The sequence below is a fragment of the Ixodes scapularis genome, unplaced genomic scaffold (genome assembly GCF_016920785.2).
Source record: "Ixodes scapularis isolate PalLabHiFi unplaced genomic scaffold, ASM1692078v2 PGA_scaffold4__175_contigs__length_147842914, whole genome shotgun sequence".
Classification (NCBI taxonomy): Eukaryota; Metazoa; Arthropoda; class Arachnida; order Ixodida; family Ixodidae; genus Ixodes; species Ixodes scapularis.
In genome coordinates, this window is record NW_024609879.1 from 142856379 (window position 1) to 142873870 (window position 17492).

General features: G+C 45.9%; 1 protein-coding gene and 1 non-coding gene across 2 annotated transcripts in view; one reads left to right on the plus strand and one right to left on the minus strand.

Annotated features, from left to right (window-relative positions):
- Positions 1 to 491: 491 nt before the first annotated feature.
- Trnas-gga lies at positions 492 to 564 on the plus strand. The gene has a single exon. It is a non-coding gene; the product is annotated as a tRNA-Ser (tRNA).
- Positions 565 to 1610: 1046 nt separating this feature from the next.
- LOC120844278 overlaps positions 1611 to 17492 on the minus strand; it is a 49937-nt gene continuing 34055 nt past the window's right edge. The window contains exon 4 of the mRNA XM_040215978.1: positions 1611 to 1739. Coding sequence (XP_040071912.1) covers positions 1611 to 1739 — 129 coding nt within the window. The remainder of the gene's footprint in view (positions 1740 to 17492) is intronic.

Sequence of the window (17492 nt, forward strand, 5' to 3'; positions counted from 1 at the left end):
TATGGATTGTGAAACAAATATAACATCTGTGGAATAGGTATAGTTAAAAAAGCTACGCATTTCCAGCGGGAGAGCCATGAAAACTATAAGAATATAAATAAATATATGCAATAGAGTGTGACATTTATGAAGCTGCTGTCAGACCTAAGAGGAGAAGAGAAGAATTCGAGATATGTTTGAGGCACACAGACTCACACACCATGTTGTATTTAAGAGCTAGAAAAGGTTGAAAGACCAGCAGTGTAATTAGCAAATAGAGTGAGTAGGCAGGCGAGCTGGTTGATGTTTATAAGGCAATTAAATGCAAAGGTGCGAGCGAGCTCGACAAAAAATGACGAAAGTAATCCCTGGAGAAGGGGAAAAAGAGGGACAAAGGACAAATATAAATCTCCAAACACAGCTAGGCGACTGGTGCGCAACCGAAACGCCTTTCACCTTTTTTTTTTGGTTTTAGGCTGGTGGCAGCTGATTTTGCTTTACTGACGTCTAACCCCTGGTTAGCTCAGTTGGTAGAGCGCTCCACTGGAAATGGAGAGGTCCCGGGTTCGATACCCGGACCAGGCGGAGTTTTTCGGTCGCGCACCAGTCACCTATAGCTGTGTTTGGAAATTTTGTTTGTCCTCTGTCCCTCTTGTTCCCCTTCTCCAGGCCTCATTTTCGTCATTGTGGTTGATGTTACACATTTTTGAAAAACCGAAGACAACGAACGGAAAAGGGATTAAACAGGGAAATTTTGTGTTGTCCCCTTTTTCGTCCGTCGTCTCCGGTTTCTTAAAAATATGCTATTTTCGTTTAACATGTACTCATCTTATGCGTCACCTACTCAACTTTGTATTGATGCGGACTTGGAAACCTTTCAGGAATAGAGGAGAGCTAATCGTTTTAAATTCCTTTATCTAATTTTCTATGATAAGCTTGAAGTACATATAGATAATTGTTTTCAATATGTTCGGCCTCAGGTCTACCAGATATTCTCACAGCAGAACAATAAAGCCAGAGACTTATATAAAAAAAAAGAAAACGCATTCAAGTTTTTACTTTCTTTCTCGAACAATGTTGACTGGAATAAATTAACACCCGATGTTGTGAAGACCACACATTTTTAAACGTTTTTCAATGTTATCGCGGCAAATGCCGCCTTTTTGATATAGTTTCTGACTCCTGTTTTGGAACAATTTACAAAGAGATTAACCGTATTATTAAAACAAGGTAAGAAAATACTGATTTTTGCAGCTTTGTTGGAGGATCTAATGCGGGTGACAACGAATACATAATCTTTTTTTTCCCCCACGGACAACGATATAGGTGAGGAATGGCTTCAGCGAAGCACAGGTAACAATTCATGGAGGAGGCGGCTAATGGTTTATAAAACAATAGTGGAAATTTCATTTATAATATTATCCAGAATAACTCGATGTCGTGAGTTCAGATCGACAAGTCCTGCACACTTAAGCTGAGCCAATACATGTTTTAGAAAAGTGCATCGTATTGAGTGCCCACAACTTGTTGCATCTTCAACACATAAGTGAACCCTCTAGTAATTGATCTTGAATGTGTTTGTTGCAATGCTAATTTTAACGCCAGTGTTATGGTATATTTATTTTTTGTGTTTACTTTTTCGAAGGGCCAGAAACCCACTCAGTATGATTTACAAAATTGTTCCAGTCACGTGTAACTGTTTCTTCTATTTCTATTGTTCCGTTGGGCTTCGGAATGCACATTTGTTTCTTGTCACAAATCTGTAAAAGGAAACGTGACTTCGTAAATAAAAATATTAAGCGCCCGTGAGAAGCTTATCATTGTTTCAGTTTTAAAATTGTTTCGTCCTCATTTGGTTTCTCATACATACTCGTTCAAATTAACATGACAGTATGCATGTGGTGGGTGCCGTAGTAACATAAACCACAAGCCCCATTAATGAACTTGCCTGAATTTCATAATGACCCTAAAACACCCCTATAGGCATTCACGGCGTCTTTTTTTATAAAATGAACTACAGTGAATACGAAAGGGACATGACATTCACCCGCAAAAGCACTTTTAATGTGGTTCTACATAGGTTCTAGTTAAATTACCGTTAAATATGTTCTTTCTGAAATAAGTCAAATTTTTATGTGGATTGGGTATTGTATGCAGACCGCCGGTGCTCTTTCCGTTATTTATGCCTCTTCTATTTGAAACATACTGGTGCTGCATAGATTGTAGTTCCACTTGCATGCCGTTCCACTTATCCTATTTCAATTAACCGACAATATGCTTCAGTTAAAACTTCCAGAACGATTTTTGTCTAATTATTGTTTTTAGAACCCTCAATTATTTGAAACACTACAATGTACACACTACAAAATGCTTCGAACTTTCTGAAGACTGCTCTGTTTAAGAAGTTACGTAGAACTGTGTTCGTCCTGGTTAAGTGGAACGTTTTGGAAAATGTTTTTTGGTTATAACGGAAACCTAAGTGAAACCAGAGTTGAATGACGTTCAACACGTCATGGGGAGGGGGGATATCCGAAGCCAGATCGCGTCTTTAAGAGCCCACTATTTTTGAGGTTTACCTCCCATTTGCTTCGCGTTTGTAAAAAAGCACACGCCTAGATTCTCGAAAAAAAGATGTGGTTACGCCTTTTATCGTAACTGCGGTTACTTATTACAAAAAATGTAAGGTAGCAGAAATGACGCTCTAGGGCGTGGCAGTGTGAGCTGGTTCAACAGCATTCAGGCTGGGGCAGCGCACAAGTCATGCAGGGAGCACCGGGTGCGTTAACCTGTAAAAAAAGATTAGCCGGGACTGCCACCATTTTTTTTGTCGTATAGTTTAGCATGCCGGTGTCAACATTTACGGCATTTCATGATAACACTAATGCGGGCCAACTCATTTTGCCGCTGAAGGTACAACTGTTCGCAGATAATTATAAAATTTTCCTAACAGTGAAACGTGAGCCGCGTCTTACAATCGCTTTAGTTGCTGAGTGTAGTTTTTTGTAGAAAAAAAATTATAACCTAAAGCAAGTCTTACATGTAACATCCTGCATACAAAACATTCTAAACTTTCGAGGCTATAAATCCCCTTGTTTTAGGAATTATACCCTGAAGATATGAGAGCAGCACCATTAGGAAGCTTGTGGACGCCCTAAAAATAGGATTCTGGCAATCTTGGCGGCCTCCCAAGGAGCGCGCTTCAGTAGTCCGACCTTGAATCAGCCTACAAGGGAAGTCATTGAAGCTGAAAACATTGCAGTTCCGTTCACCCTTAAGCTGAGATGAGAAGCTCCGCCATTAGCGCGAGCTCGCTTGCTTCCGCAGGGCTTTGCATGCGCGTGCCTGCGCATTCACATCTGTGTTAGCAAGGGCAGAAAGCTCGCGCCGAAGTCGGAACTTTTGGTCTCTGCTTAAGGGGGAACCGAATATAGGCGATAGATGTGTCAGCCCTCGTCTGTAAGCTTATCAAAACATTACACGCACGTTCCTTTGACCAAACGCAATAAAATATTGTAGCTTTACAGGAACATTGTTAGTGAAAGAATTAGAAAAGGAAATGGCTGTAATATACCGTGCAGACATCATGGACGACTTCCTGGAGGACGACGTCAAGAACGATGTCTAGGACTATACGACAGCCACAAGGAATACGTCCTATAGAACGACGTCTAAGACGACTTCTAGAACGACGTTGAGGGCGACGTCAAGGACGGCGTCTAGGATGGCGTCTAGAACGACATCTAAATCGGCCTTTAGGGCGGCATCAAGGACGACGTCGAGAATGACGTTCTAGAGAAGGACGTCAAGAACGACGTCAAAGACGACATCAAGGACGACTTCAATAAGGACGTCTAAGAAAATGTCTAGGGCGATGTCGAGGACGACGTTTAGCACGGCGTCTAGAACCTCCTTGAGGACGACCTCTAGGAGGATGCCAAAAACAACGGAAAGGACGACTTCTATGACGAACTTGAGGGTGACGCCTAGGACGGCGTCAAAGACGACCTCTAGAACGAATTTGAGGACGTCAGGACACGTCATCTTTAGCTAAGTAGTGATGGCCTCGAGCTGAGCCGGTTGGTTAGACATGCTTACTTGAATACCAGCTGAACGTTAGGAAAAGCGACGGAGAGAAGAGAACAAAGAACCACACTGCTGGACTATCAACCTTTTAATAAAACTTCCTTTTCCTCAACCTTATCCTAAAAGGTATCTTCTTCATCAGTCAGAGCTTAGATCTTAGACAGAAACTTCCTTTTCTCCACACTAACCGTGGAGTTTACCTCTTCTTCAGCTGTCGGATCTTACAAAACTTCTTTTTTTTCCTCTATACTCCCGGCAGCGACAACTTCTTTTTACTCTGTCGGATCTCGGACTCAAATAGTCCCGACTTGGTTGCTCCGAGGGTCCGCTCTCCTCAGATGCATTTTTTCTTTGGGCAAGAGTGCAATGGAGGCAACACTTACGCATTCCGCCTCCCTCTCCTCAATGGCCAGCGACTCGAGAATCTCCCTTCCAAGCTGCTTCCGGTGTCGTGCGACGACGCCTCATGAAGCAACCTCACAAATCATCAATGAGGGTCTTGAGTGTTTGGCAGGCATACAAAGCTCGGGAACTCCAAAGATGAGCTTCGCCTCAACGGTGGAGGAATTTCGTCACGAAGACCTTCGAGTTTGTCTCTCGGACAAGGAGGGAGGGTCTGTAGTTCTGGACTCTGGGTCGTTTGGGGACAGAGCAAGACAAACCTTAGCGAAGAATTTCAAGCAAGTGAATCCAATACAAGTTAAACCAGCCACACGAGCCCTACTCAGAATATTCGAAAAGGAACAATGCCGTGGCCTTGTCACAAAAATCAGAGGATCACAACGAGGGAACCTAGGGGTTTTCTTCTCGGCAAAAACACATAAAGAAGGGGTCCCTTTTCGTGCCATTTTCTCAGAGAGACACACCTGGCAAGGGCAAGTGTCACCTTGTTTGGCGAAATTTCTATCACAAGTTGAAGTAAAAGATTCTTTCAGGATACCAAACTCCGAAGCAGTGATTGGCCTTCTTCAGGAAAAGGGATCTGATATTGTATCAGGTTTTTCCTTGGACATCCAAGACCTTTACTATTCAATTCCCCATGCGGCTCTCCTCAAGATCCTCCGAGAAACCATAGGGGAGCAAGGTCTTCAAAGCTTTCAAAATTCGACAGGAATGAGCCTCGACAGCTTCTTGGAGCTCCAGACGGCTTATATTTCTGCGATGGTGGTGTCACACCAGGAACAGCAATTTTTACAGAAAAGTGGAGTGTGCATCGGTTCTCGAGTGGCCCCATACTTGAGCGATTTGTACCTAGCATCGTGCGGGAGGAACATTCAACACCAGTTAAAGGATCAACGCATCGGGGCCATCTTTCGATATGTTGACGACTTCCTCATACTATGCAACTCTGATGCAGATGAGGAGAGTAACTGGTGCTTAGAAGTGGTCATGCGCAGCTTCGAACAAAGCTGCCATGGATTGCCTTTTACCCATGAACTTCCCGTAAACAGATCCATACGTTTTCTGGATCTCTCATTGGAGTTTCAACCTTCCCACGTGTGCTGGATTTATGAACCCCGTTCATGTAAGGGGTTCCTTCCGAGTAACTCGGAGCATTCCAAAAATGTAAAACGGGGGCTGGCCATCAAAGCTCTCGTCTCGGCGGTACAGAAGTCCTGCCCTCATAAGGTGGGATGCAGCTTTCAAAGACTGCTTTGTAGACTCCAGGATTCCGGTACTCGAGTACCCTCCTCATACCGATATGTGAGAAGCTTTGTAAGCAAGTGCGACATAATCCTGAGAAAAATCAAACAACAAAAAAGAAACCCCCAAAGCCTTTCGTAGCGGTACCATATATACACGGCATCACTCATCGTTTAAAAAAAGATCGCCGGCCGACAAGGCATCCACGTTTTGTGCTCCGCCCCCAACAAGGCGTACGCCATGTGCCGTAGGGTGAACCGGGAAACCGACCATAACGGGACGACGACCTGCGGCACTGCGCATCGAACACCCTACGCCCCATGCGAAAAAGGAGTCGTATACAAGATCCCTATGTCATGTGGCAAAAGCTACATAGGGCAAACAGTGAGGTGTATAAACGACGGCACCAGAGAACATGCAGCCTCTGTGGCCGCACTAACGTCGGCGGGCCACCTTTCGGCCCTTTGTCGGGACTGCAAATGTGCTCCTGATTTCACAAACATTACCGGCGTCGCACGACACCGAAAACAGCTTGGAAGGGAGATTCTAGAGTCGCTGGCCATTGAGGAGAGGGAGGAGGAATGCGTAAGTGTTGCCTCCATTGCGCTCTTGCCCAAAGAAAAAATGTATCTGAAGAGAGCGGCCCCTCGGAGCGACCAAGTCGGGACTATTTGACTCCAAGATCCTAAAGAGTAAAAAGAAGTTGACGCTGCCGGAAGTATAGAGCAAAAAAAGGAAATTTTGTAAGATCCGACAGCTGAAGAAGAGGTAAACTCCACGGTTAGTGTGGAGAAAAGGGAAGTTTCTGTCTAAGATCTAAGCTCTGACTGATGAAAAAGAAGATACCTTCTAGGATAAGGTTGAGGAAAAGGAAGTTTTATTAAAAGGTTGACAGTCCAGCAGTGTGGTTCTTTGTTCTCTTCTCTCCGTCGCTTTCCCTAACGTTCAGCCGGTATTCAAGTAAGCACCTTCAGCTACCAGCGCTTACGCTTCAGTTACGGGCATTACGTGACCTTGATTACATGACCTTGCACTTAATTCATGGGCGTTCATGACCTTGATTACTTAACTGGACCTATAAAGCGACCGCTTTAAAAATAAGTACAATACCCTGGCTAATGGTAATTTAGTTTCGGCATACAAGTACAGGGTGTCACAAAAGAAAATTTGCACGGTCTTTTTTACCGCAAAAATAAACTAGGCATCGCCGAACGCTCATTCTCCGCCCAAAGGTAGAGCTAGAGGTCACACTCAGATGCCAAAGTTTCAGCCCAATCCGATAACTTAATCAAAAGGTATAAGTGATTTTCTGAAAATTTCAATGGAAAAATAGAGCCCATCTTCGCTCGTTTTCGGTTTCTGGTGCCATAGAGCCCCGTGTGTTTGAAAACTCCGTCGGCCTCCATTTTCCCATCAAAATTTTCTGAAAATCACTTATAACTTTTGATTAAGTTGTCGGATCAGGCTGAAACTTTGGCATCTGGTTGTGATCTTTAGCGCTACCTTTGGACGGATAATGAGCGTTCGGCGATGCCTAGTTTATTTTTGCGGTAAAAAAGACCGCGTAAATTTTCTTTTGTGGCACCCTGTACATAAAAACTAAAAAAGAAACTGTCAGCTTTTCCACTCTGGTGAAGAAGGACGATCAGAGGAGCTGTACAATGTGCTGCCATCTATGAGCTTTGGCGATAGCTTTCCAGAAGGTTGTGACGAGATTTATTTGTCCACGGACACGAAACTGGGGAAACTAGCCCTTAACAGCTCCGCCGTAAAAATACATTTACTTAATCTGGCTCCTGGTCCATACAAGTAAAACTTTAAAACGTAGAAAACACTAATACTCCATGCACACGACCAGGAAGGTCCACTGATCTCCACTAGAGGGGGCTGGATGGCGCATTGAGCAAACAGGTTTGAAGCCACCGTTAGTGAGCGGCTTGTCCCGGAAGTGAGCGCTTGGCAGGCTTTGTAACCCTTCCGAGTGCTGGTTCGAAAAGCGTCGAGGGTGCTGGGTTTTCGCTTGTTCCCTCAAGAGAAACTGCTTGTTGCGCAGTAAGAGCGCATGCGGACCCGAGAGTATCATGGGAAACCAGTCAATGTAAACATTTTGAGATTCTAGTTGATTAAGTTGTGAATATGTCCCAAGTTCAAATGCCTTATTCTCGGGATTTAATCCAGAACGGGAGTATTAAAACCCAATCAAAGACACAAAAAAAAATGAAAGCTGTTTACAACTCCCTGTAACACCGAATTGGAGCGCAGCTCTTGAGGAGGAGGAGGGAAGGATGCTGAGGGTTACCTGTTCTCGGGGCGGGGGGTCATGTGACCTTGGGGGGTTACGTGACCCCCCAGAAAAATTTTTCCGCTAGATTTAGCGGGGAATTTTTTCCGTTAGATTTAGCGGGGAAATTTTTCCGCTAGTTTTAACGAAAAATTTTTTCCGGTAGACAGCGGGTAATTTTTTCCGCTAAATCTAGCGGGGAAAATTTTCCACTAGATTTAGCGCGGAATTTTTTCCGCTAGATTTAGCGGGAATTTTTTCCGCTAAATCTAGTGGGGAAAATTTTCCGCTAGATATAGCGGGGAAAATTTTCCGGGAAAATTTTTCCGCTAGATTTAGCGGGGAATATTTTCCGCTAGATTTAGCGGAGAAATTTTTCCGCTAGATTTAGCGGGGAAATTTTTTCGCTAGATTTAGCGGGGTAATTTACCCATAATGCACCGCGCAGTTACGCCGACGGCGACGGCGACGGCGACGCCGACGCCGCTCAAGCCGGAAACGGGCCCCTAAGAGCTGCGCTCTAAAAACATGGTCCAAAAAATCAACTGAATGCACTAGGAAGCCCAGCGCACGCCCGACTTCCGGGACAAGCATCGAACTTTAGGTGGCTTCATTTGCGCCAGGCTCGGAGAGCAGCTAAGCGTCACCCAGCCCCTTATAGTAGAGATCAGTGGGAAGGTCCCTTTAGCGAAAGAACCTTCATTGCCAGCGGCGAATCAGTTGGCGATCTTCAACGCTTGGAATATGCTCGTGACCCAAGAGCGCGGGCTTATTAGCCGATTGCAATGGGACCTGTGTTAAAGATACCTTTATGCTACCCGTGTTAATAGAAGTTCTAGTCAGCGCTGTACGTATTAATACGAAAGCATTAAAGGGATACTTCAACAAAATTTGAAATATTCCCGTCGTGTTCAAAAATAGGTTGAATATGATCCATAATATCCGTAAATGACAATCGCACGTTTGTATTTTTAGCCTGGTGGCTGTAGTTTTCGTTATAAACGGCCCACTCTGGCAAGCACTCAGAGAAGGCCCAGCTTAGAGCACGTGACATCCGACGCAATCGTGACGTAGGTCGTCTCGGGACGAGCAAAGCTACGGCGAGGCTGATGTCGAGGGGATGGCCTAGTCGTTCCAGCCACCGAAGCGGCTGCTTTTGTACGAATTTTGAGTGACGGGTTAATCTTTTATAATCTTGTAGGGGGACAATAGCGACTTCTGGAACACACAAAAGGGATTCTCGGGAAAACGGGAGTTTAACCTTCTTCTCATCTCTAGTCGTGGCCGGATGCGAGACACCGTCACTAGCTGTCAAGGTTCCTAGACGGGCATTACAAGCGAGGCGTTAGCGACATCCACTAGGCGCTCTTTGCTAATCATTTAATACGTATTAAAATTCCTTTTCGTGACTTTTTTAACAAGATATTGGTGTGTTCAATGTGATACTTTTCCTTTGAACACATATAGACCATAAAATAAGCGCCGAAATTTGGTTGTAGTATCCCTTTAACTGTCCCATGGAGTAAAGCTGGCGAAAAACATCACCTAAATTTCCATTGGCTGAGTGTAACGAGACCTAAATTCTCTTTGGGTGCAACGCGTTATGTGGTTTCATAGCAACGGCGTCATCGTTGCTAAGGGGTCAACCGAACTGCTGGCGGCGCAGCGGGAGTCAGGGACGCACGTAGGCTAACGTCGCCAACCGGTACGCGCAGCTGAGCTGTTTCACCGGGGGGGGGGGGGGGGGGGGGGAGTGGGGAGGGGACGTGTTTATGCGCTTACCGGACGCTACGCATTGACGTCTAACGTCGTCAACCGGTATTTTGACGTCGTCCTAGACGTCGTTCTCTAAACGACGTCTTTGAGGTCGTCCTAGAGGTCGTCATAGACGTCGTCCTCTAGGCGCTGTTCTCGACGTCGCCCTAGACATCGTCCTTGCAGCCGCCCTAGAGGTCATCCTAGACGTCGTCCTAGACTTCATCATCTAGGTGTCGTTCTCGACGTCGTCCTACGCGCCGTCCTTCAGGTCGGCGTAAGGGTCGTCCTCGAAGTCGTCTTAGACTTCGTCGTAGAAGTCGCTTAGGCTTCGTCCTCGGCGTCGTCCATGAGGTCGTCCTCGGCGTCGCCCTTGACGTTGTACTTGACGTCGTCCTAGAGGTCGTTCTTAACGCCGTAATACCTCCTTCTACCCCCCCCCCCCCCCCCAAGGGGCGAGCAGAACATCCCTCGAGCGGGATGTTCCACGTTGCTTCACGTCACTATAGATTAGTTGCCGCGAATGCTACAAGTCCAGTGCTCACCGGAGAAAGCCGCGCGCTCCCCGTGTTATGCAGAAGTGCGATTACAACTGTACATGCTTGTTAACAATCAGTACACCGCACAATTGCTCGGGTGGCCGAAACGCAATATTTTAGAGCGCAGCTCTTAGGCACCCGTTTCCGGCTTAAGCGGCGTCGCCGTCGCCGTCACCGTCGGCGTAACCGCGCGTTGCATTGTGGGACGTTTCCCATTATGACGTCACGTGCGACGTCATCAAGGTCACTCGTAAAGGTCACGGCATTCACTGTGACCTCCATGAGGCCTTCACGAGTGACGTCACGATGGTCATTAGGGTCATAAGGTCACTCGTGGAGGTCACAATAAAGGCCACGACCTTCACAGTGACCTTTACGAGTGACCTTCACGAGGGTCACTAGGGTCACGAGTGACGTCACTAGAGAGGAGGGAGGGATTTGGAGGGAGGGAGGAGGCGGAGGAGGGGGCAAAAGGAGGGGAGGAGAAGGAGAGTAGAAGGAGAGGAGGAGGAGATGAGGAGGAGGGGAGGAGAGGAAGAGAGGAAGAGGGGGTGCGGAGGACGAGGGGCATATCTTCCTCTCCGTACCCTCCTTACTCATCCTCAAGAGCTGCGCTCCATTACGGCATTACAGAGAATTGTAAACGTCTTTCATTTTAGAGCGCAGCTCTTAGGGGCCCGTTTCCAGCCAGAGCGGCGTCGGCGTCGGCGTAACCGGGGGGGGGGGGGGTCACGTGACCCCCGAGGTCACGTGACCCCCCTCCCCCGAGATCACGAAACCCCCCGGGGTCCCGTGACTACCCGCACGTGACGTGACCCCCCTCAGTACCCTTCCCTACTCCTCCTCAAAAGCTGCGCTCCAATTCGGCGTTACAGGGATTTGTAAACGGCTTTCATTTTAGAGCGCAGCTCTTAGGGGCCCGTTCCCGGCTTGAGCGGCGTCGCCGTCGGCGTCGGCGTCGGCGTAACCAAGGTCACCCCAAGGTCACGCGACCCGCCAAGGTCATCCCAAGGTCACCCCAAGGTCACGTGACCCCCAGAGGTCACGTGACCCTTTCCCCAGGGTCACGTGACCCCCAAGGTCACGTGACACCCAAAGTCACGTGACCCCCTAGGTCACGTGACCCCCCAGGTCACGTGACCACCCCCTAGGGTCACGTGACCCCCTCGCCGAGGTCACGTGACCTCCCCGATGACGTCATCGTCACTGATGATGTCACCGGCATCCACATCGTCATCGTCATCATCACTGATGACGTCATCAGTGACGTCACTGATGACCTCACCGGCATCCGCATCGTCATCGTCATCATCACTGATGACGTCATCAGTTACGTCACTGATGACGTCACCGGCATCCGCATCGTCATCGTCATCATCGCGGATTACGTCATCAGTGACGCCACTGATGACGTCATCGACATCCGCATTGTCATCGTCATCATCGCTGACGACGTCATCGGAGTCCGCATTGTCATCGTCACTGATGACGTCATCAGTGACGTCACTGATGACGTCACCGGCATCCGCATCGTCATCGTCATCATCACTGATGACGTCATCAGTGACGTCACGGATGACGTCACCGGCATCCGCATCGTCATCGCCATCATCACGGATGACGTCATCAGTGACGTCACTGACCATCATCGGCATCGTCACGTGACCCCCCCAAGGTCACGTGACCCCCAAGGTCACGTGACCCCCCCCCCAGGTCACTTCACCCCAGTACCCTTCCTCCTCCTCCTCAAGAGCTGCGCTCTAAATCGGTGTTACAGGGAGTTGTAAACGGCTTTCACTTTTTTTTAATCAAACAAAAAAGTCAATGTCCCCATCGAGCGTCTAAAAATGAAACATCTCATACTCCGTTCCACATCAAGTCAGACCGAAGCCAAACCCTACGGCCTAATGGAGGCAATCAGGTACTGCCAAAAGTGCTTCGTCACGGCGCTCGTCTCGTCGGTACGTTTTCTACCACCGGCTAAACCAATCACGGCGCGCAAAGAAAAGCGTAGGTTCACGCTGCATTCACTGCGAGCGATTGGTTTAGCCGGAGACAGCAAACGCACAAGGACGACACGAGCGCCATGACGATGCACTTTAGGTATTGCATGATCAGTAATATCTGGCTCCTCCAGATACGCCGGAATGCGCCAAAAAACGCTGCGTTTCGTCCCGGCGCCGGAAGTGACGTCAAAGCGTAGGCGCAGACGCGGAGAAAAGCGCGCCATGTGGGCTAGCCTTTACACTCTCAGAAAAAAAGGAGCCAAATGAGCAAAAAAGGGTTCTTTTCGCTAAACAAGAACCGATTTCGGGGAAGATCCTTTAGAAGCGTGCTTTCTCAACCAAAAGCACCCCTCGCAAAGTAAAAAAAGAAATGCAGAGCTAGTTTCCGGCCTGGAGAGAGCGAAAAGGGTTCTTGTTGCAGCCAGGAAAGAGATAAAGCGATCTTTGGAAAAAGGAGGTCACTTAAGTCTTCTACCGGATAGAGGGACACAATGACCAGGCTCGAAAGGCTTTGCACGCGAGAAATTGGGTGCGCCATTCTGTGGAAACAAAGCTGCCCGTGCGAGCTGTCAAGTCCTTGAAAGCTTAGAGAGGTGGAATGTCGTAGTTATTTACCAAGTCGCGTTGTGTTGTTTACCACACCGAGATAATCTTCGCCTCGGACCACAGATGAAACAGGCTTCGATGCCTTTGACTCCCGGGCCACCTGCTTCAGCGGTTTGAACACTGGCGTTCGTTTGCAAGCGTAACTGCTCGCCGTGTTTTATTTAGTAAGAAATGTTAGTATAAAGCTACTCTTAGGTACTCATTTGTATAAACCAAACGGGTCATTGAATTAAAGTTTATTTGAAGAAATCTGTACCTCCGGAAATCGATTGTGTAGTTTATTTCCCCCAACCCCCAAAAAATGCGTACAAATTTTCAAAGGTGCAAAACTTCGATGAATGAGCAACACACACAAAAAAGTGCATGTTGCGATGAATGAGTGATACGGTGATTAAGCGGTGTCGTGTTTTTTTTTTGTAACAAAAGCTATTTTTTAACTTGCTTTCGTGTTTAAACAATATACGTGTAACTGCGCGTGTGAATGAAAAAAAAAATAGACCAGAGGAACGTTTTTTGTTTTTTTTGTTTTAGTATAGAATGCAGTTGTCCTAGCTTGTGGTCATGAGTCATGACACCACCCGTCTCCCAATACGGCGCCTCTGATTGTTTCGCGGCACGCGTCGAGCCGCAAAAATAGAGTTGGGACCCATCCGCGAGGGGCATCAAAAATCCTGCTGCGCGGAAGGTTCAAGTGATGTGTTGCAGTCATCTTTATCTTCAAAAATAAATCAGTCTGTAAATGGTGGTTTTTCGATTTCAAGGAGCAGTTATGTCTAGAAGGATACCCCGAAATAATCCCATAGGCATATTCTAGAAGTGCGTTTTGAGTGAAGCAAAACTAAACTTCGATATGCTGTGCGTTCAAATTTATGTGCAGTGTAAGAAATGAGTGCTCCGTCCGCCGTTGAACCCCGCTCGCTACTTTGAGGTCGCCCACCAAGAGTTAGGAGAATGGGATGGCATGAGGAAAAAACAACAACACAGAAACGTGGTCGTTACTGTTCTCGTAGTTTTCGCGAGCAATATGGCATGATAGGATGCAGAACAGATGGCCTCGGACGAAATGGCCCTGGACGAAACGGCCCCGGACAAAATGGTCCCAAGTGCAATCCCGGAGAGAATGGTCCCAAGTGATTTTTAGACACTCATCTTTTAATAAGGTGCTACTCTGAAGTTCTGTTAAGTACATTCAATGCTCTTATAATGCAACTTTTGTAGAGACTATAAAAAAAAAAAAGAAGCTCAATATAGACGCGACAATGTTGGAGAAACACACACACAGGGCAGGCACCTGTCTCGTGCGTGTTTTTCTTCGACTTTGTACCGTTTATTTTGCATTCTTTTTCATTATGCCGATCAACCAACTAGCCCAACAATCTATTTTACTGTTTGATACAACTCTTTCCGATCTCCCGCTCAAAGCTTTAAATTGATGCCGTACAGTTACATTTTGTGAACTTGATGTTTTACTTTAAAGGAGTTCCCTCTTCTAGCTCTGTTGAAAAGAGCTACAAGAAGACGTTTTGAGTGAAGCCAAACGTAGCACACATTTACAACTAGTTTCTTTGTGTAATGAAATGTTTATTTCACAAAAAAATGTATTGCATTATACGAATATTTATCTTTTTATATGTTGGGATTGTACCAATTAAAGTTAATAAAAATAAGGAGCGAGAAAAAATACGAAAAAAATTTATTTGAACCATTTTGTCCGAGTTTTCTATTCGAAAAATTTTGTCCGGGGCCATTTTTCGGGTTTTTGGGCTGGTTCTATGTTTTCGATTCCCATTTCTAGTGTAAAAGGGATAAGCGCCGCCTGCACGCCCAGCATTTCCGTGACGTGGCGCTTAACTGAGCGAATATTTGTTCAGAAATGGCAATCGACGGTTCGGAGGTGGCTCCGATTGGAAGAAAAATTCTTTGTCAGCGACATCAATTCGCTCTCTCTGATTGATTTATTATCACTTCTCCTTCGAGTTCCAAAATAGGCTCGATTATCATTCAATCTTGTTTCCAAGCCCTCTATTTTGATAAATTCCTATAAAAAACACGTCACTGACCGGACACTGAATCATCGAATCTAGGTGCGTTGTCGTACTGCCGGCACAAAAGTCGCTCAGCCACCAAATAGGCCAACACGCGTTGCTCAACACAGTGTGTTGATTGTTTCCCTTGCCGGAAGGTGTCACGCCGAATCGAGAATTTCGCTCTTGTTTATTTTGTGTTTATTTTTGGCAAGAGAGTGAACTGCCAACAATTTTACCGGCGGCTGACGGACATGCTTGGTGACGTGATCGCCGTGTTTCCTGGCAGACAAGGACGGAAAAGCGATGACATCTGCATATTATCTTCGCCAGCGAACCATGGTTCAGGCAGCTCAACGGCACCCCAGAAGATAAGCCGTAATGTGTTCAAAAGCGACGTTTCGGGGGCTAATCTGCTCACCACTAGGCTGACAGTTCGTTGGGAACGTCATGCTCGTTTGACCAGTGAACCTTCTGCCTTGCACCATGTGATCACAACCGCAGAGAAAGGTGTCAGGTGATAAAAACCAGGCGACTAATTGGTCCGGCAAGCACGTAGCTTCCACCGCGCTGTCAGCTTAGCGGTGAACAGGAATGGGTCGCTGAAGGTCACTGGAGCCAACAGGATCTAGTTGTTGTTGTTTTGTCCGTTTTTTTATTTTTCCGTGTCTCCGGTTTACGATGGAAGTTCTTCACCAGCTCGCCTGTGCTTTTACCCTTTCTTCGGTAGGATCTAGTTTCGTTGCTCGAGGGAGTGCCACACTCGCTCGTACGAGTGGCGGATCGGAACAATGTTTGACCTCCTCTCCCTTTGGGTTTGAAGCTCTAGAAGGAAGTACCTTCCTCCCTTTCCTCTTAGCCATCACTTGCAACATGTCAGCGGACATGAGCACATGGACGATTGGAGACGTCTGCTGGTGGCTTTTTGAAAACGAACTGCAATCGGCCTGTTCATCATTTCAAGGTAAAACTTCTTCTAATCAGGCAATATTTATAATTTATCTTGAAAATTGCTATAAGTACAGTAGTGCTCAAAATGGCCGGAAATTGCTTGATGCATAGGCAGAATAAGTAGGACAGGGGGCGGCTTCTTATTAATTAAGCTACTTGTCGTTTGAAATTTGTTTTTATGCTATTTTAACTTGGAGTTGTCCAAACAAGCACGTTGCAAAAAAAAAAAACATTATTTTACAGTCTTGTATGTTGAACTACACAAGAAAAAAACGTTTTTGAAGCGAACACTGATTTCATTACTACAATACTGACTATATATAATATGACAAAATGCTGAGTTCAAGCTTTCCGCCAGAAAGATCTCAAGAACAGAACTTCGAATTTACAGCGCGAATGAAATGAGCAATGATATCTCTTCGTAAATGTAACAACGTATGTTACCGGGCTTTAATTAGCTAATGTATCCGTATTTATGGCCCCAATAAACGTGAGCGAATAGGTGCTGTAAACGTTTTTGTTTTTTGACCGGCCAGGGACATGGCACTCTGAGAGCCAATCACTGCAATTTACGGCACCGCTCAACTAATGAGGATGCCGAACATTTGGTTAGACCCAAAGATGCTGTCTGCGACATCAGGGAATGCAAAACGTCCCGCTTGCTTTGCTTAATGTAACAGCGCAGATTGCATTTCTTGGTCTAAACGTATGTTCCGCGTCGTCATTCGCTGAGAGGACTTCGCAGGTTGCAACGATTGGCTCTCGGAGTGTTGTGCGGAAATCGACAGGCGCGAACTTTTTGTGCATTTTGTGTTTGCACAAATGTGGATGTATGTTTGATAAAAATAACTGTTATATTTGGTCCTATATTCAGTGCTGCAACTATTATGTAAATAGCTTACATGCGTAAACGGCGCATCAACGTAACAAATTGTTTTTGTTTTAGGGATTCGTTGATACTCACAAATGTGAAGACGCCGTGAGTGCTCGCCGTCATGTTTTGCTCATGAACGAAGAGATAACTAAAGCGCCCCTGAACGTCGACTTGATACAAGACCGCATGATGCAGACGTTTCAGTCTTGCCAAGAATGGATCCTCAGCGATGCTGGAGCCCTCACAGTCCTTGAGGAATTTCCGGCAATGACGATTCCCGGAATGGTAACTCAATATTATCTTCTTTATATTTAGTCTTAAAGTTTCGAGATTTTTACAGATCATCAGGACTTCAAAAGTTTCTTACTACCCGTTTTATCGCCTGTGAATGAGATATGGGCTTTTGATACGTGCTAAATTAAATAATTTTACCTCGTAATAAGGCTAGGCAATCAATTAGTTAACATTCCGATTAATTAACTATTGTTTTACTCTGAATCAAGTGAGTTTAACAGGCATATTGGTTGGATTTAGAGTTACGAAGTCTTATAAACAAAAAAGTAAAAAGAATATTCATTTAATTCTTTTTTTGTGTTTATAACACAATTGTCTCTCATGGCTACTTAAGTGTTTTATATGATTATTATCTAGAGTGGTTTTGAAGTTTAAATAATAACGTACAAATATTTTATTTTAAATGTTTTCCATGCTTTTCTTGTGTATGAGCACAACGACAAGTTGATATTTGAA